A 20,090-nucleotide genomic window follows, 5' to 3' on the forward strand; every position below is an offset into this window, starting at 1 on the left:
GCTTGGTGTATTTGTTTACAAGGCAGTGTCATATTATAGGGAATAAACTTTTAAAAAGCAAAGATCTGAAAGACATTTAACTCCTCAGTGCAACACCTGAATCTCCCACTATGTTCTTTGTTGTGTGATATCTGAGAAACAGAGCTGAATCAAACCCTACTATATTAATGGATTTATATATGTGCACATAAGGCTAATATGTTTTATGCTGCCAATTTTTTATGGTTTCATAAATAGTGCTATCACTAACATTTCTAAAAAATGAAGAAAAGAGCTCATATGTGCTAGCAGAAATTCAGTATATTTTATAGAACACTGCTACTCTTGATATAGCCTACGGGATGTGACTTTTCATAAAAACCTAATGAATTTCTAGATTTGTCAGCTGTTTCCAAACAGATGCACTCAGCTAATCTAATGGAAACATTTTGAGCCCAGATCCCAAATATCAATAGCTTTTAGTATTGCAAATTAGTTTGTCTATTGGGTAAATTGGGCTGTGTGGTTCTTGATAAAAAGTAGCAAGTAATTTTATATGGATGTTTTATGTGTAACTGCCTTGCCAGGGTTTAATGTTCATATTTTTCCTTGCAGAGTTTTAAGTTGAATGTAGACAGTCATTGTGCTCTCAAGGAAGCTGTGGAGGAGGAAGGACACCAACTTCTTGAGCTTATTGCATCTCACAAAGCAGGTAAATCCTCCTGAAATATTGCAAGTCTTTACGTCTCCAGACTATTAAGAATGAAGAAGCATTGCTGTAAATTACTGCATATATTCACTTCCTTATGTATTATTAATATTTACATTATCAGATTGACCTTCAAGATTTATAAATGTTTCATATACTGCATACAATGCTGTGATACTTATAAGATGAAATACTGCCTCCAAATGGTCTGTTCATTTTATTTTGGGCTGCCGTTCGCCTGAGTTTCAATTGAAATTACATTCTTAAAAACTTCACATTGACCTGCTTTTTGATGTAGGTGCTCTGGAAATAACATTAAGACAATGAATGAGAACTGTATATGTAGTTATAATGCATACGCATTAGGGTACTTATAGATATCATTACAGATATAAGGCAAGCAGTCTAAATTATTTCCCTGCCGCTTCACACACAAGAACATTTTGCATGTTCTTTGCTGGTCTTTGCATTAGCAGAGTTTTTGGCCTTCAACCAATTCTTACCCCAGTATTAATATATTTATAAGGAACAGATTATAAATAAAAAATAGTTTTGTCATTTGGTTATACTTACCCTGATAATAGAAGACTGTAAGACAGGATACTTACAGTTTGGCTCTAGGTTTGAGCTTAGCACAGCTAAATAGGAAAAAGACAGTATTAATTGGATTTGCTAATGTTAAAGACTGCTGTCTTAATTCTGGCCTATTTACTGTATTTCTCATTGAATTGACTTTACCTATTTCCATAGACATTTTTTATCATTATAAAGTCTCTACACAGATACACACAGAGCCTTTTATTTGGAATGTGAAACTGTAATGTTATTAATTTTTATACATTGTGATTTTTGTTCCTCATGTATTTTTTTAAGTCAATATACTGAGTCTAAATCAGTTTCCAAGCCAGTCATCTATGTGGTTATCACATTTTTGTGTCCTTATACCTCATGTTAAGAATTGCCTGTCTCTATTCTGAGTGACAAATGCTGATATGGCAGGTGATGGTAATGGTCATTTAAAAATATTTATATTGTTTAAAATAGCCATCTAATTTACTAAATAAAAATAATGAGTAAAGATTCATTCAGGCCCACAACTTCTGCTTTCCCCTCCTTTTGGAGAAGGACTGAAGGACATGCTGCGGATGATTGCAAGTCAATGGAAGGAGCTGCAGAGGCAAATCAAACGGCAGCACAGCTGGATTCTCAGGGCTCTGGATACCATCAAAGCCGAGATACTGGCTACTGATGTGTCTGTGGAGGATGAGGAAGGGACTGGAAGCCCCAAGGTAAGTGGCTTGAAGTTTGCCTTATTTCCTCTTATTTCTGTCTTCTTTTGAACTAGGCACCACTGAAGTTTTCTTTCCAACCCTAAGGCTTTTTGTTTCTACTGGGTAAACTTTATATCTCTCTCTCTCTATATAAACAAAATGAAATGCCTTAGTTTAAAACCATAAAGCCTTCAACTTCCAAGTTTTCCAGGAAGAGGTCTTTTTTTGAAAAGTGGCAGGGTAGGTGGGGGACAGTACTTTAAGGGTGAGAGAAAGGGGGACATAAAACATTTAGTAAACAAAACATAAAGCATCTTTAACATGAATAATCAGAATGGTTTTAAATTGTTTTGTTGCAACTATAAATCACTATAATCAGTGCAATCACTCAGCTCTGACATCCATTAGCCGCTTGGTTACAGCAAATTAACAAAGAAGAGAGAAAGTGATTCATTATCTCATTCCTGTTAATGACTATCAGATGCATTGCCTAATTAGGGGATGGTCATTGTAGTGGGAAGAAGGTCATATGCTTTGCTACAAATCTTTTTGCTCCAAGTGTAAGTTCTCCATAATGGTACATGCACCGAATACAACAAGTACTTTAAAAATGAGTACTGACGTGTTTTGGTTATTCATTTTAGATGTCCAAAATAACCCATAAAACATATGCAATTGAACTTTAAATGAGGCACCTTTTGATACAGACTGGCACTGTTCTAAAGGTATCTTTGGACTCATAATGTGGAAAATAATGTTATTAATTTGATATTTTCATGTAATTACTCCTTTCTTTTGCATCTGCTCCTTTGTGGAAGTAAACACAGAAAACCAGCCTCATAATAAATCCAGAATACAACTTATTGTAACATGGGGGAAACATATTTAAGAGTTCATCGTTTTTATTCCTGGCTTGGACGAAGTGAGTAAATCATCATCAAGTCACATTTATTCAGCATCCATGTAGATTGGCATTGTGCTAAATGTATACACAGCAAGTTAAACAAATACTTTGCCCTCTTAGACTCACATTTTTAAATGCAGGCAGAGGAGAAACCCATCCAGCCCTGCAATGTTGAGACCCATGCAGCCAGTGAAAAGCTCAGACAATTTACAGCTTTTGAATCTCAAACAACGCCTTTAACTTATTTGTTGGAAACAGAGGATAGAATGATGAGCTCAGTTTCACTTAAAGAAACCTCCATGAAGAAGGTCGCATTTCAGGAAATACTTGAAGGAAGGAGGAGAGGTGGCTTGGCACATGAGCACATATTTTAGGAAGTGATGTGATGAAAGGATCAAAGCTGGAACTAATAATATGGAATGGAGAGTGTATTCAGCACATTTCTCAGGGCAGACTTGGAGCTATTTTAAGGAGTAGGCTGTAGGGAGAAGTTCACTGGGCTAATGCTTTGGCTGTGTGTGGAAGTAGGGAGAGGAAAGATGATAAGAAATGACACAGTTAAAAACTTGTTGTAGGAGGCTGAGGCAGGAGGATCACTTGAGGTCAGGAGTTTGAGACCAGCCTGGGCAACATAGCAAGACCTTATCTCTGCAAAAAGTGAAAGATGAGCCAGGCGTGGTGGCATGCACCTACAGTCCTAGTTACTCAGGAGGCTGAGGCAGGAGGATTGCTTCAGCCCAGGAGTTTGAGGCTGCAGGGAGCTAGGATCACACCACTGCACTCCAACCTGGGCAACAGAGAGAGATCCTGTCTCTAAAAAACAAGTCAAAAATCTTAATTTTAGCTGGGTATGGTGACATGCGCCTATAATATGAGCTACTCAGGAGGCTGAGTTGGGAAAATCACTTTAAAAAAGCTTCATTGTATTTTGTTTATTTAATAAGAATACACTGAGTGCCTACTTTTTAAAAGCTATCCTGTATTGGCTACATTTTACATGCCAGATGCTATTCTATAGCACTTCTGTATTATGTCATTTAATTATCATGACAAAATTTTAAGTGGTTCTATTTTAATCCCCGATGGAGAAAAGGGGGGCAAAGCGAGGTCAGGTAACTTCCTTAAGGTCGCACAGCTGCTAAGTAGCAGAGCTGGGAGCCCTTTGATCGCAGAGCCCATGTTCATCACCACCTAGCATACTGCCTTTCACTGGCACTGCTCAGGGCCAAGTGTGGGACCAGGCATTAGAGATGAACAACTGGCTTCCGTGCCTGTCTCATGAAGCTTGTGGTGAAGTGTGAGAAACAGGTTTTAATAACCCATGCCTTTACAGATTGTGATGTGCCGTGAAAGGAAAGAAAAGGGAGTCACAAGAGGTTGGGCCAGGAGAAGTGATTTAGATTAGGGTATCAGGGAGGGATTGTCATTCTGTGAACAGGCCAGTGTTGTTAGAAAGGGAGAAGTGTGCAAGGGAAGCTGGGTGCCCTGTCGTTGGACAAGGGGAGGCTTTTGGAGTAAGAAGAGAAGTGACATGATTGCGTTGCACTATAAAAACCTCTTACTGGCTGTGGTATGGGACATGAGTGGGTGGGGTGGGATGAGTGGGGCTAGGGTGGGAGTATGCCAAAGTGGACTGCAGAGATGGCACAATGACCTAAATTAATGAAAGAGCTATGTTGAAAATGAGTACATTCACCAGGGCCAGTTTGAAGTGGACACTTTGAAATCACCTTATTGCTTAGGGAGGCATTGAGATAGAATGAAGTTGATAACACAGTGAGAAGGAGAAAGTATTATCAAAGGAGAAACATTGTCAGCATTTCTCAAAAAGAGGACCTACCTACCCAGGCTCTTCCTCAGACCATACCAGAACCTCATGGGTGGGGCCCCAGAATCTGCATTCCAATAAGCTCTTGGAGAACCTCTATAATAGGCACCAAGAAGACCCTTTTCCTGCAGGGACTACATGATCCTCACCCAACGTGAATAAGAGAATGTCTGTTGCATTTACTTATAATAGCAAACAATTGGCATCAACTGAAATGTTTAAAATAAGAGTGGTTTGATTAAATTATGCTAAATTTCATTCGAATGAAATGTTATGGTTACATAACCATAAAAATAATGTTTTAGAAGAGAATTGGAAATACTGGAGGATACCTATGATATACAATGATATATTTTTGAATATCTTTGAATTTTCCAAACCTCTCAATGAGCAAGAATTATTATAAATAAAAAAATAAGAACACATTTAAAAATATAAGAATTAAAAAGTGATAAGAGGCAAAATAGGTGATGTTGGGCTAAGGGACTTGAGATATGAATTTAAATATCAAGAAGAAAAATAAATATATCTGGTTCTTAATGATTAAGGCGCCTTACTTCTTAAGAGAAAACCAGACAAAAACCCTCCACTTACATTATTCCAAAAGTGAAAATACCTTGAGTCACATCAGCTTACCAAGAATAACATTCGTGCTTTCCTTTTTAATAGTATTTCTATTCTAGAGCATTTTCATGTCACATTATGTGCACAGCATAGTGCATCTAAAAGCAGCTACAAGGAGAGGCTTTTGTAGGTATCTGCAGGTGCGGAAGTTGAAGGAGGCTCTGAGAGTTTGAGATCTTGATGATTGAGCCAGCAAAACTCCAGGCCTCTACCTCCCAACTAGTTCTCTCTCCATAATCTTGGCTGAATTTTCTCTGGAAAAATGAACTCATCCATACTCAAGGATGAATGTGAAATCAATTTAAGACAAAGAAAATATATTTATTAATTTAAGCTTAAGAAACTATGAAAAAATCAGAATGCTCATGCTTTCTATTTGTTTAATGTTTATGAACTGCTTCTTTTACTCCCTTGGGCAAACACATATAATAATAATATAAAGGCTCAGATTCTGAAGCCAGACTGCTTGAGTTCAGTGATTGGCACTTACTAGCTGTGTGTTCCTGGGAAAATTATTTAACTTCCCTGTGCCTCCGTTTTCTCATTTATAAAATAGAGGTAATGACAATATCTGCCTCAAAGGGTTGTGATACAGATTTAAAAGAGTTGACATACCTAAAGTGCTTTAGAACAGCACCTAGCACATAGTAAATCCTAAGTAGGAGTCAATATACAAGACTTCATTTTCTTATTTTATTTACAGTTCTGGGTACATGTGCGGGATGTGCAAGTTTGTTACATAGGTAAACCTGTGCCATAGTGATTTGCTGCACCTATTAACCCATCACCTAGGTATTAAGCCCAGCATGCATTAGCTTTTTTTCCTGATGCTCTCCCCGCACCTGTCCCCTCGCTGACAGGCCCCAGTGTGTGTTGTTTCCCTCCCTGGATCTATGTGTTCACATTGTTCAGCTCCCACTTATAAGTAAGAACATGTGGCGTTTGGTTTTCTGTTCCTGTGTTAGTTTGCTGAGGATAATGGACAAGCCTTCATTTTCTAGAGACAAATAAATAATTTTAATAAATTATAAATAATAGACAAATATTATAATGGATCTGATAAATACTCTGATAGAGATAGGAACAAAGTGCTATGAATACACTGAGAAGGAAATAACTAACCCTACCTTGGGCTATCAAAGAACAATTTACAGGGAGGCATTCTTGTTTTAAATGAAAGGTAGACAGGATTTTTGCCAAGGTGAAAATAATGGGCAGAGAGAATAGCATATACAAAGATAGACAGGTGTAAAAACTGTGGTGTGGCTGGAACCTGGGACCTTGTTGCAGATGATGAGTAGGCCAGCCTGCCACAGACTGCACCAAGACATAACAATGTGACAAAAAATGATCCTTAATGATCAGTGATTTGACAATAATTCCTTCTATGTCTCTATTAATATAATCCAAGCCAGAGCGAGGTCTCTATACAGAATAAACCTGAACATACTGTTTAAGCCAAAATTTTTATTGTCATATTGCAATAAATCTAGCAAGCTTAAATAGGTTACCCTGAAGTTCTCCATGACTAAAAGCTGGATTTGGCTTCTTAGTCATTATGTCAGTCCTCTTTCCATGACGTGACCTTGCACAGGTCATGTACAAATTGTGCCATGAAATGCATCTCCAAGCACAGCAGTTATGATCATCTATTTCATCTTAGACCTAAAGAGGAACTAAAATTAAAACCTGATAAAACATAACTCCAGAATTCATCTTAGGTTTACTTCAGAAGCTACTGGGAGCTTGAGAAGCATAATAGAAAATCTAAGGAATATATCTAGGGGGTATTTTTCTTTTTTACCTTGTTTGAGAGACTGCAGAAAAGGACTTGGTTTTAGAAATCTTGTAAAGAAGGAGGATAGGAGGAAATTCAAAGACTCTGGGAAACTTCTCCCCTAGGACTCGGCAGCATACCTTATTTGTTGTATTTCATTTTTTAAAAAAGTGTTTTCCCAGGACTGTGAGATCTTTTATACATGGAAATAGAGAATAGAATTCACCAGTTCTAGAAATAGAGCTTCAGCACTCACATCTAAGAATTGAAAATATGCTTATAATTATATATTTTTACTTTAAGATAGATTGGTGAAAGTTTATCACTTCAGACTAGGCTTTCAGTATGTTCAATTTTTTAATGGTCTACAGCTGGAGGGATTTCAAAACATAGTGAATAACACCTAACAAAAGCTACATTTTTTTGACCTTTCAAGGCAAAAAACAAAAAATCTGAAAGCAAGAAAGCATCTTTAAATTTTATACATTGCCTCCTTTAAAATGTTCTTATCTTCTCTTTCTTTACTTTTCACTTATGAAGCATGCATTATTACAGGTGTCTTATAATGGAGACCAGGATTTCCCCATATGACTTATCCAACCTTACATCACTGAAAGCATGCAACAACAGTTCCTTCACCCTTTTTAAAGGAACAGATAAGTTTCCAGAACAAAGAATATTTGAAGATTTTATTGTAAATTCAGAAAACTTTACAGCTACTACGAGGATGACCTAGCCTGAGTCCCAACTAACATCTTCATTTCTTTAGTGAAAGGAGACAGAGAGTTAGCTGCTTTGAACTCTAGGATTGTGCTCATTTTATCTGTCTTCTTTGAGGCTCTTAGATTGAAGTCATCTTCCTTTGGAAATGGATATCAGACTATGAAGGTCATCAATGTTATCTGTTCAACAATAACAGAACAGCAAGCTTAAGGATATTCCTGATATATGTTTGCTCAGCCCTATGAATGAAAGTGTTAGATATTGGCTGAGAATTTACACCTATGTGGCCTTTGACTTGGGTATATTGCTTACAATATACCCAACTGACCTTTATTTAGATGTCAAGAGAGGGAAAGTCTAGTGTTAGCATGTGTTTTTGTTTGTTTGTTTACCAGATGCCCAAGTCTTAACCCAGTATCTATGCTAATGAATTATGGGTAACTTTCTTTAACTGAAGGGGTATAAAGGAGTCGATCTGGGGAGCTTCTTGGCAAGATGTTTTCTCTGTATTTTACGGTATGTCTTGGGTAAGAGTGCAACTGGCTAATATTTTCTTAGAATAGAACTTGATCCTGATTCTTCCACAGCATTGGTGAGACAAAGTATTGGCTCTGCATTCTTTTCTTTTCTGGCTCAGAAGCTTATGTAGTTAGCATGTTCCTTAATATAAGATCTTCCGAAACAGTGCTAATGCAATCAATGGGAACTGCATTTATGTGTCGTCAGTCCCGCATATACTGATGCACACATTTATAAGGAACTGCTTGAGACACTTTGCTGTCTTCCTCATGCAAACAAGAGCACAGGTATATGTTATCGAAAGAAACCAGAAATGATCTAGTAAGATTAAATTGTGCCTAAAGTAATGGAAAGAAAAACAGCAGGCCAAGGCCTGGCCATTATTTATTGAGTGCTGACAGAGAACTCTGCACTCTGCCCAGTGCCAGGCCAGACATGAGAGAAGACATGCTTTTCTGCTTAGTGGTCTTATCATTTCAGTGTAAGCACATAGTGTAACATCTTGTCTAATGTATTTTGGGCTATCTTAGATCTAGAATAATAGATTACCTAAGATTCAGATCATCTTAATTAGGATGTTAGCAGATTGAAATGGAATGGGGTTCTTGATGCAAGCAAATGAGTAGTAAATACATTATCAATTCTACCTCTTCTGTGCAGAAATCTTTCTAAAAGCCAGTATCCGATCTGGTTCCTTTCCTGCTGAACTATATAAAAATAGTCCTGATTTGCAGTACCTAGGGAGAACTCTTTCTTCTACTGTGGATTTTTCAATAGCCCCTTTTTTTCGTTATCAGAAGGGCAACTTTTCTTCAAAAGTATTTTTTGAAAGACAGAAACAAAAGTGAGTTACTTCTTTGAAGATCAGTGTGGTTACTAAGTTTGTTATAGAATCCAATAAAAAATAGTTTCTCTAATCTCCTTGAAGCACTTAAATTTGCATATTATAAGATGTATGGGTGGATCTAAGATGAGGAATTTTTTAATGGTCTGCCACTCTCTTGAGATGACTGAAAAAAATGGTTGGGAAAATAAAAATATACACTAGGTCAAAGGACAGCTAATGTTCTTGGTCTGTAGAGTGTATAAGAGCATAGCAGACCGAGCACGGTGGCTCATGCCTGTAATCCCAGCACTTTGGGAGGCTGAGGTGGGTGGACCATGAGGTCAGGAATTCAAGACAAGCCTGGCCAATATGGTGAAACCCCCTCTCTACTAAAAATATAAAAAATTAGCCAGGTGTCATGGTGTGTGCCTGTAGTCCCAGCTACTTAGGAGGCTGAGGCAGGAGGATCGCTTGAACCTGGGAGATGGAGTTTGCAATGAGCCGAGATTGTGCCACTGCACTCCAGCCTGAGTGACAGAGCAAGAGTCTGTCTCAAAAAAAAAAAAAAAAAAAAGCATAGCTTATTTTGTTTTTCACACTATACTTCCATTGCTGGTGGCCTTGAGAATAGAAACATTTGGCTCAGCAAGAATCTGGGAGTAAAATTCTTTGGTGTCTCTAATCAACACAGGGAAAAGTCATTGACAGGAATAGGTAGCTTACTTTTTTCCTGTCTAGTCCAAGAATGCCTAATCTCTGAATCTGCAATAACTAAAGTTGAAAAGATGCTTGGTATTGTTTACAAACTTACAGTCTGTGGAAAGCAGCCATTTTTATTGGCAGATCTCACATTTTGTACCTCAGTCTGATCAATTTTAAATATAATATAGAGTAAACACATTAGAAGCATTTTGTGCTATGTAGTGGAGGTCAAACATTTTAAAAATCTATTAATATAAGTATTTAAGCACAAAAAAAGAAGGCAAAATACAGAATTGCTTCTAAAAAACACTTTAAAACTCATAAGTAAATTCTTTGAAAGTGTGAAACAATTACCTCAGTGTGTGACTTACACTTTTTCCTGGAATGTGTTGTTTCTGGCAGGGGAGCAGGCTGAGCTGGGGAGAGCCCTGCCTGCTAAAGGGATTACTCCGCTCTGGCTTTTGTGTTGATTGAGTCACCTAGGCCTTCTTATTAAATGGCAGCTTTCAAATGTACACACACCTGCACTCAGCGCCCTAAATACTCCAAATGCTTGTTTAACTTTTCTCACACCCAGAGTACCTCTCCCATCTAGTGTAGTCAAATGGCATTGAGTTGTCCACATTTTGCTTGTTCTTTCTCTTTGGAATTCAGTTGGAATATACCCATTTATGTGGTTGTGATGCTGCCAGAGACAGAGTGTTTTTTAAGATACTGTACTGCTCTTTGCTCTGTACTCAGAGAACATTCCCAGTCTTAGCTCCCACTGTGCCTAAATGAAGGTTTATGTTTCTCAGGAAACATTAACTAGATTGGAGGTCCTGCCGGGCAGAGCTCAGGGACCATCTCACTGCAGGTTCCAGGCCATTTTGCATTGGATTGGGGCAGTGGCTTCTCATTTTTATACTTATTTGGCCTGCAGAGGCCAACACTTGTTTAGCATTGCCTCCTGCAGAGCTCAGCAAGGTTGTGGACCTCCCTGAATGAGAAGAGGGAGAGGGAAAAAAGGAAGCCTAAATCAAGACACTAAGACAAACGAAAAGAGAGACTAGAAAGAAGAGAGTGAAGGAACAGAGGAGAAAGATTAAAGAACGAAGCATGTGTCCAGTGAAATGTGGTAGAAGCTAAAAAACATTGCCTCAGCTGTCTTTAGAGGCATTGGTTCCACAGGCTGCCCAAGTCTGTTTCATGGACCTTAGTGTATTCATGAGGTCTCTCTCTCTCTGACACACACACACACACACACACACACACACACACACACACATACATTCATTCCTTTCTCAGTCTCTGGAAATCAAAAGCAGGAAAACTTTCTTTACTTTTGACATCTTAGATATTATTGTGTAACCATTGTGTGTGGGTGTGTTTATATAACATATTCTATTAATGCGGTTAGCACTCACAACGGGCTTACTATAGTTTAGGTTCATGTAAAGCCTTTTACCTGGGTGTGCTTGTTCATTCTTCCCAACAATGCCAGGAGTCCTAACTCCTATTATTACTTTCCCTTTACTGACAAAAAAACTTAGGTTCCAAACGGATTAGATAATCATTGAGAGAGCCTTCTTAGACACACTCCATAACAAGGGAAAGGACAAACTTCTTAGCCCATCATTTGATTCTAGCTGCTTAGTTAAGATTTGTGTCAATGTTTTATTTCTTCTAGTTTACCCACCCTTTTCCAAACGTATTTTTCCTTTTCTTTGTTCTTTGCTCTTGCTCATGGCTTTTCTCATTCCCTCCATCTATACTGCTTTTATTCATCCTTAGAATAGATAAATATTTAAAATGTAACTACAACATGATGATGTAGCTCTGGACAGGATACTGTACCTCTCCTTGCTCACTGCCTAGCAGTGGAGACAGATATGCACAAATGTAGTTCTAAATTAAGGCAGACTGTGCGATAAATACAAGAGATACAGAAACTGGGAGAGGGAACATTATTTCAATCTGATGGGCCCTGGGAAGGCCTAAGAGAAGATGGATTTTGTGGAGGTCTCTAATATTCAGCTAAATTGGTAATAGAAAGATGTTGGAAGGAGAGCATTCCTGACATAGGAAATAGCATGGTCAAAAGTATGGAAAAGGGAAAATATGAGGGACATCAAAAGTGAACAGTGAATAGTTTGGCTTTTTGAGCATACAGTATCCATGTGTTTATAAGCAAGAGATGAGGACTTAGTGAAAGATAGATACTGAAAAAGTTTGACCTATATACTGGACAGCTTTGGATATCAGGCTGAAGAGTTATGTTTTACTGGTGTGCCCTGTGTGTTTTTAATGATTGAATTTGGTCATAGAAAACAGATGGCAAAGGCAGGATGAAAGAGGAAGAACTGAAAGTCAAGACAATGAATTAGGAAACTACTACAATAATGAAAGGCAGGCCAAGGCAAAGCAGTGGCTGTGCTCTAATATAAGGAAAAAAGTAAGAGTGATAGTCTGGAAGAAGAAATAATAGGATTTGGTATCTAGGGGATGGAGCCTGAGGGAAGGGTTAACGATGACTTAAAGGAATTGAGCATGAGCAGTTAGGAGAATGGTATTACCATTAACTGAGGTTGGACACATTATGATAAGGAATAGCTTTGAAAGGGAAGATAATTAACTCTGTTTAGTACAGTGACCTTGATGCACAATTAATAAGAATATCTAGGTGTGTAACCTGGGCATAGATATTTTTGTAACCTCCCCAGGTGATTCTAAAGTACAGGAAAGTTTGAGAACAAAGATTTAGTAAGGAGGAGAAACCTGAAAATCAACTCTGTGTTCTTGTGTAACAAGAATGCAAGCCTGAAGCTCAGAGTAGAGGTCAATGTTAAGGATGTAGGTTTGGTAGTCCAAATAGAAATAATAGCTGTAACCTTGGAAGTGATTTTAACAAGAGACGATTGTGTGAGAATAAAGTAGATGTGCAATAGAACTTTAAGGAAAGCCTAGGGTAATTGAGAGCCAGGATACCATACTAAAGTTGGGGATTAAGTGAGAATCTACAACCTGAGGAGTGAAACTTTCAGGCCCTGCTGCCCAGAATGCTGGCAGCTGGGGAATAGTATTATAGCAGGTCAAAGGAACTTTTCATGGAGCGAGAGTGAACTTAGCATGTTTATAGACTGAAGAACAGGACTAGTGAAAAAGGGACACTTGAAGAAGATAGTTTCAGGGACAAGAAAGATGAATAGTTATTGCTACAATGATTCAGACAAGGAAAGGAAGTGAATCAGTGGATCTGTGATTTTCAGGAAAGGAGGATACATCTTCTGAGTTAGGACAGAAAGAGGGAAGGAAGCCAAAGAATTTAGAATGAAGACAAACTCAATGAGATTAGTCAGTGGAGCAATTATTTGAATAGAGGGAGGGTTGAAGCTGAGGAGGGACTAGAGAACAGAGTAGGAGTCAAATCCTATCCTCTCAAAAGAGATTTCCTAAAATTTTCCAGTCCTGTGTGATCACTGTGCCCTCTAAACTTCTCATTTACTGTTTGTACCTTACATTTGGTGATTAATCTCACACAGCCTTGTAAAACACCATTTTCATTGTGGTTTTGAACTTCCGTTTATATCTTTCATAATTAACTTTTCAAGTGATTACCATCCATCATGACTGCAAACTCCTTGGGGCAGCAACTACCTCCTAAGCTTTGTTTTACTCACTTTACACGCTATTTCAGCTTTAAAATGTATTTTAGTAAATTTTGTTTGATTATAATAATATCGTGTTTAGTTATAATATCCTTTTTAAAGCTAAAGACAGAACCCTACTTTATCATCTCATCTTTCATGATACTTTATCTTAGCTGTGTAAATCATGGCACAATCCCATCTTAACATCTGTTCTTCCTTTCTACACTTCCCTCCCATTTTCTTTGCCGCTTGTTATTTTTTTTGTAAATAAAACAGTCTTTAAATCAACTTTTAGAAGAACCATTTCACCTATTTTTTCCCACATAACTAGGCATTTGTACCTTAAAAATGTGATTTTATTATAGTGTGAATTTATTATTATATTCATACTTCCTTGAGGCAGGTCTAGTTGGTTAGTTATGTTAATAGATTGTTAGATTTTTTAAAACCTTTGTTTAAACAGCCTTGCTGAAAGGATATACTCTGAGTTGCTTCTTTGAAAAACACTAAAAGCATCTAATATGACTTGGTAGCTGACCAGCACACTGGTTCATGAAATTTGTAGTCTTTGCTCCAAAGCTCTCTAACAAGATTAGGTGAGATTGAACTTGAGAAGGTAAAGGTCTCTAAATTGACATAAATTCAAAGGGCAGAACTAGATCATACCACTATTTGAATCGCTATCAAAGTCTAATTTCTGACATATTATATTTGGTCCATTGCAATTTGTGTACATACACATCCTTCTAGTAAATGATGAATGAGGTTTAGCTAACATAATGTAGTTTATACACTTCTAGACATTTGTAGGAAATATATGACTGGGGAGCTCTCTTCTTTGTAAAATGACCTGGGTCGCTTTTCTGGAACACAGTCTCTCTGTTTTATACTAGACACAAACACAAACACTCAGGCATTTATTTCCCTGCTGTCTTTCACTTGATACTTCTTGTATATACTCAAGCTATCATTAGATAGATGGCGAGTAAATACGGAATTTCACTGGATACTTTCATCTGGCTAAAACCATTCATTTTTAAGGGAATTAGACCATTTCTAATGGGAATTTTTGGTCCAGTTTTGAGACTAGAAAATGATTAGTTAAGCTTCATCAAAATATTTGAACTTCCAGTGTTTGAACCTTCTGAAGTTTATTCATAACTTGAGGGGCTATGCATTTTGAATTATGAGGAATTTTGGAAAACTCCTCTGTCTCATTTCTTTTCTTCTTTTCTGCTGCTCATCCCCAAAGCTTTCATTTCTTTTCTAGCTGAAAGTAAGGTAATAATAGTATGATATAAACTTGTGATTCTGATGCTAAGCGGGCTCAATAGCATCAGTGATAACGACTGTTGTAGGGTAATGCCAACCTGCTTACTGTGTTGGAATTTTCCTCCTTAAGACTTTGGAGGTTCTCTTACCTGGCCTGTCATCCACCCAGCAAGCACCTTCACACTGACCACTTTTTTGATCACACATTGTTCCTCTTCTTAACGAGCTCTTCTGAGAGGTGTATACACATGTTTAAAATGGCAACTTTCTGGGCACCACTACCCAGCTTTTTTAATGAAGTTCTTGGGACACAATGTTTTTTTCTCTCAAGTCAATTAGACTAAATATGACTGAACAGAAAACAAAATGTATTTTTCAAAATTATCATCAAATAGTGCTGATACTAATTTTGGTTGCATTTTAGAGTGAAATCATCTCATTTCCTAGTGAGAACTTTTTAACTATTACTATTAATCAGTAATTGAAAATTTCCCCTCATTTTTGGTGAAGGCTAAGAATTATTAACTGTATAATACAGGACAAAGAGAACAGTAATGTGAACAAAGATATCGCTGAATAAAAATAAATTTGATATTCTAAGTGTTCTTCTTCCTTGTTATTATTTTTGTATTTTTTCCAATTGTGTGGTGGTTTTCAGTTGAAGTCCTGCTTCAGACCTTTGGCAAATAGCATCTTTTGTCATTATCTACAGATACTTTTTGTCTCAGTTGTACACAAAAAGCTTAATGACTATGCTCTATTGGCTAATACACAAAAGGGAAATCAGGTAAAAGAGTTTGAAGATGAAATCTCTGGAAAGCCTGCATTTTAAGCAGACTTTCTCTCATAACAGTCTTGTGCTATGCCTTGAAATAGAAGCTCTTGTTTTGTGTAATTTTCCAAGGCAATCAATAGTTCTTTCTTCTCATAAGCGGTAAAATTTGATATTAGGAAGTACAGATATACTTCTCCTCATAAAAGGGAGTGTGTTGGGGATGTTGCACTAATGATACAATCAGCAACAGCAGTATCAAATAATGCTTATTAAGCTTAATTTGGCAGGCATTGTGGACTGCCTAACCAATAGCCATTTTCCTCCTTTGTCCTAACAGCGTCACCTGTTTTGTCCACATACTACTTTATTTCATGGTGTGTGGTCCAGGTGAAGTGGACCCTATTCCCCAGCCCAGCCAGTGAATCACAGTTAGTCTATGAGGCAACCATAAGGGCTCCCTTTGCACAGCTAATTGATGCATTTCTGGCCAGTGAGATATGAAGAGAGTCTATGGGGCTTTGGGAAAGGTTTTCTTTCTCAAAAAGAGATAAACAAGGCTGGGTGCGGTGGCTCACACCTGTTATCCCAGCACTTTGGGAGGCCAAGGCGGGCAGATCATGAGGTCAAGAGATCGAGACCATCCTGGCCAACATGGTGAAACCCCGTCTCTACTAAAGATACAAAAATTAGCTGGGCGTGGTGGTGCACACCTGTAGTCCTAGCTACTTGGGAGGCTGAGGCAGGAGAATCACTTAAATCCAGGCAGCAGAGGTTGCAGTGAGCCGAGATGGTGCCGCTGCACTCCAGCCTGGCAACAGAGCAAGACTCCGTCTCAAAAAAAAAAAAAAAAAAAAAAAAAGATAAACAAGAAGAAAAGCTTCCCTTTCAAGCTCTGGATGCTTTCACAAGGGCAACAAGCTGAGGTGCTATAGCCATTTTGTCACTATAAATGGAGCTAGGTCGAGGATAATGCTTAATATGCCAAGGACGGCAGAGGGGAAAAATGGGTTCTTTATATCATTGAACAGCTGAATGAACCAACTCTTGAGGTGTTTGACCTTCAGCACTTCTTATAAGTTCCTTCTTTTTTTTTTTTTAACCTTCCTCTAGTTGGAGCTGAAATTTTCTGTTATTAGGGACAAAAACAAATTCTCTCTTAATGAAATATTGTAATCTGTTGAGTATTATATAATTTGAATATTTCTCTACCTATTGAATCTCACAATACTTCCTTTTACATGTTTCCCCCAATGCTAAACCATTACTTTTTTAATTTTTTTTTTTTTTTTGAGACAGAGTCTTGCTCTGTCACCCAGGCTGGAGTGCAGTGGCACGATATCTGCTCACTGCAAGCTCCGCCTCTCGGGTTCACGCCATTCTCCTGCCTCAGCCTCCCAAATAGCTGGGACTACAGGCGCCCGCCACCACACCCAGCTAATTTTTTGTATTTTTAGTAGAGACGAGGTTTCACCATATTAGCCAGGATGGTCTCGATCTCCTGACCTCATGATCCGCTCACCTCGGCCTCACAAAGTGCTGGGATTACAGGCATGAGCCACCACGCCCAGCCTAAACCATTACTTTTTAACTTCTTCTCAACTTAATGCTACATGGTGACTTTGTTCACACTAACGCTATTAAAATTATTCTCATCAATGATCCCTCATGACTTCTTGGTTACCAAATAAGTCCCTGAGCCTCAGATTCCTTTCTATAAATCATTGATTGGTGGCTTTTAATTAAGAATTATTAGCCAATTATTAAAAAGACAAAAAATAACAGATGTTAGCAAGATTGCAGATAAAAAGGAATACTTATACAGTCTTGGTGGGAGTGTAAATTAGCTTGATCATTGTGGAAAGCAGTGTAGGGATTTCTCAAAGAGATAAAAATGGAACTACCATTCAACCCAGCAATCCCATTACTGGGTATATATCCAAAGGAATATTAATCGTTCTATCATAAAGACACATGCATGTGTATGTTCACTGCAGCACTATTCACAATAGCAAAGACATGGAATCAGTCTAAATGCCCATCAATGGTAGACTGGATAAAGAAAATGTGGTACATTAACACCATGGAATACTATGCAGCCATATAAAAGAAAGAGATCATGTCCTTTGCAGGAACATAGATGGATCTGGAGGCCATTATCCTTAGCAAACTAACACAGGAACAGAAAACTAAATATGTTCTCACTTATAAGTGGGAGCTAAATGACGAGAGCACATGGACACATAGAGGGGAGCAAAAGACATTGGAGCCTTTTGGAGGGTGGAGGGTGGGAGGAGGGAAAGCATTAGGAAAAATAACTAATGGGTACAAGGTTTAGCATCTGGATGACAAAATAATCTGTACAACAAACCCCAATAACAGGTTTACCTGTATAACAAACCTGCACATGTGCCCCTGAACTTAAATAAAACTAAAAAAAAGTTAGCCTCTTTTTTCAAACTAAATCTTACTTATAAGCCCAACATATATGTATATATTTATAAACAGAGTGGAATTTTTCAGTTGACTCAGTGGAATTTTTGAGTTTTATAAACTCAGTAGAATTTTTCAGTTGATTCAGTTGGAATTTTTCAGTCAACTGAAAACCTGGGGGCTTTGCCCTTTGCTCACTGTCCCCTGCGACTTCTGTAGCCCTCCCTATCTCTGACCTCTGCAAAGCTCACGGGTACCATGGGACATAGTACTAAAACTAGCCTCTGAATTTAACCTTACTGTCGGTGCCTCTCCTGCCTCTTCTCCATTTGCACTTTATGTGCCTCTCCTATCCAGAATCCTTCAGTGGCTTTCCATTGCCTATCTATAAAGTTCCTTTCTAGCCTTGTTCCTTTGACGCTCCCTTTTCTTCCTTTGCTATAGCCACATGAGGGTACCTCTAGTCTCCAAAACGTCCCAGTTTATCTTTTGTTGCTATGCTCTTCTTGTTCAGCTCCCTATCTTTGCTCATCTCCACCTGTTTAATCCTCCCCATTATCAGGTTTTATCTCGGTGGTCTGTCTGCCACCCAGTAGCCATCTATACCAAAATGACTCTCAATTTTATCAATTCCCACAGCGTTTGTACCTCATTTATAGCACTTATCACATTCTGTCTTTGAATTTTGTATTAAAGATATTCCTCAAGCTGCATTCTTCTTAAGGTGGGGAACCATTTCCTGTTCATTGTTCTGCACACTGCAATGCTCAGCATAATATATCCCTCAAAGACTATTCTTGAACAAAATGCTTGTTGAGTGACAAACAATTTATAACACAAATCAAAACCCTTAAATTATGTGTGTCCTTTAGGTTGTTTTGTTTTGAGACAGGGTCTTGCTCTGTCACACAGGCTGTAGTGCAGTGGCACAATTTCAACTCACTGCAACCTTTGCCTCCCAGGTTTGAGTGATTCTTGTGCCTTGGCCTCCCCAGTAGCTGGGACTACAGGTGTGTGCCACCAAACCCAGATAATTTTTGTGTATTTTTAGTAGAGACAGGGTTTCGCCATGTTGGCAGGCTGGCCTCAAACTCCTGGCCTCAAGTGATCTGCCTGCCTCAGCCTCCCAAAATGCCAGGATTACAGGCATGAGCCACCACACCCAGCCCTTCAGGTCATTTTTTTTTTTAGTTCTTTAAGCATTTGTTCCTTTTTTGTGAGTTGATTCATACTCTTTGAGATTATGTAGGATTAAATTGATTTAATTAAATTTCATTATATGATAGAAGCTAGAACAATTAAATAAAACACAGGGAAAGCTACTTTTTAATGCAAAATATTTTATATCTTTGCATTTCACAGCCTAAAAAAGAAAGAAAAACAAAGCAATCTACTATGTCTGTACTTGGAAATTTTATTTTTACTTTTTTCTACCATTAAAAAAATTTTTCAGTAGCTTTAGGGATACCAGCGGTTTTTGTTTACACGGATGAATTGTATAGTGGTGAAACCTGAGATTTTAGTGTACCCTTCACCAGAGTAGTATACATTGTACCCAATATGTAGTTCTTTTATCCTTCTCCTTCGTCCTACCCTCCCTGCTTCTGAGTCGCCAATGTCTATTATGCTACTCTGTATGCCTTTGCATACCCATAGCTTAGCCCCCACTTACAAGTGAGGACAGAGGTATTTGGTTTTCCATTCCTGAGTTACTTCACTTGGAATAATAACCCTCACGTCCATCCAAGTTGGTACAAAAGACATCATTTTGTTCTTTTTCATGACTGAGTAGTATTCCATGGTGTATATATGTCACATTTTCTTTATCTACTCATTGGTTGATGGGTACTTAGGTTGGTTCCATATCTTTGCAACTGTGAATTGTGCTGTGATAAACATATTCATGCAGCTGTCTTTTTGATATAATGACTTTGTTTCATTTGAGTAGATACCCAGTAGTGGGATTGCTGGATCGAATGATAGATCTACTTTTAGTTCTCTGAGAAATCTCCATGCTGTTTTCCACAGGGATTGTACTAAATTGCATTCCCACTAGCAGTGTATAAGTGTTCCCTTTTCATCACATCCACGCCAACATTTATTGTTTTTTGACCTTTTAATA

At 38.0% G+C, this 20,090-nt stretch overlaps 1 protein-coding gene across 5 annotated transcripts in view; it reads left to right on the top strand.

Moving 5' to 3' along the window:
• Positions 1-20,090, top strand: part of AKAP6 (A-kinase anchoring protein 6) — a 624,611-nt gene that overhangs the window by 388,238 nt on the left and 216,283 nt on the right. For 3 of the 5 annotated variants that reach the window (XM_034937404.3, XM_055097462.2, XM_063596181.1), the window contains 2 exons: positions 595-691; positions 1,811-1,977. In XM_034937404.3, coding sequence (XP_034793295.1) covers positions 595-691; positions 1,811-1,977 — 264 coding nt within the window. The remainder of the gene's footprint in view (positions 1-594; positions 692-1,810; positions 1,978-20,090) is intronic. The other 2 variants (XM_055097463.1, XM_014347547.3) reach the window with 1 other exon arrangement.

Source organism: Pan paniscus, chromosome 15 (genome assembly GCF_029289425.2).
Source record: "Pan paniscus chromosome 15, NHGRI_mPanPan1-v2.0_pri, whole genome shotgun sequence".
NCBI classification, from domain to species: Eukaryota; Metazoa; Chordata; class Mammalia; order Primates; family Hominidae; genus Pan; species Pan paniscus.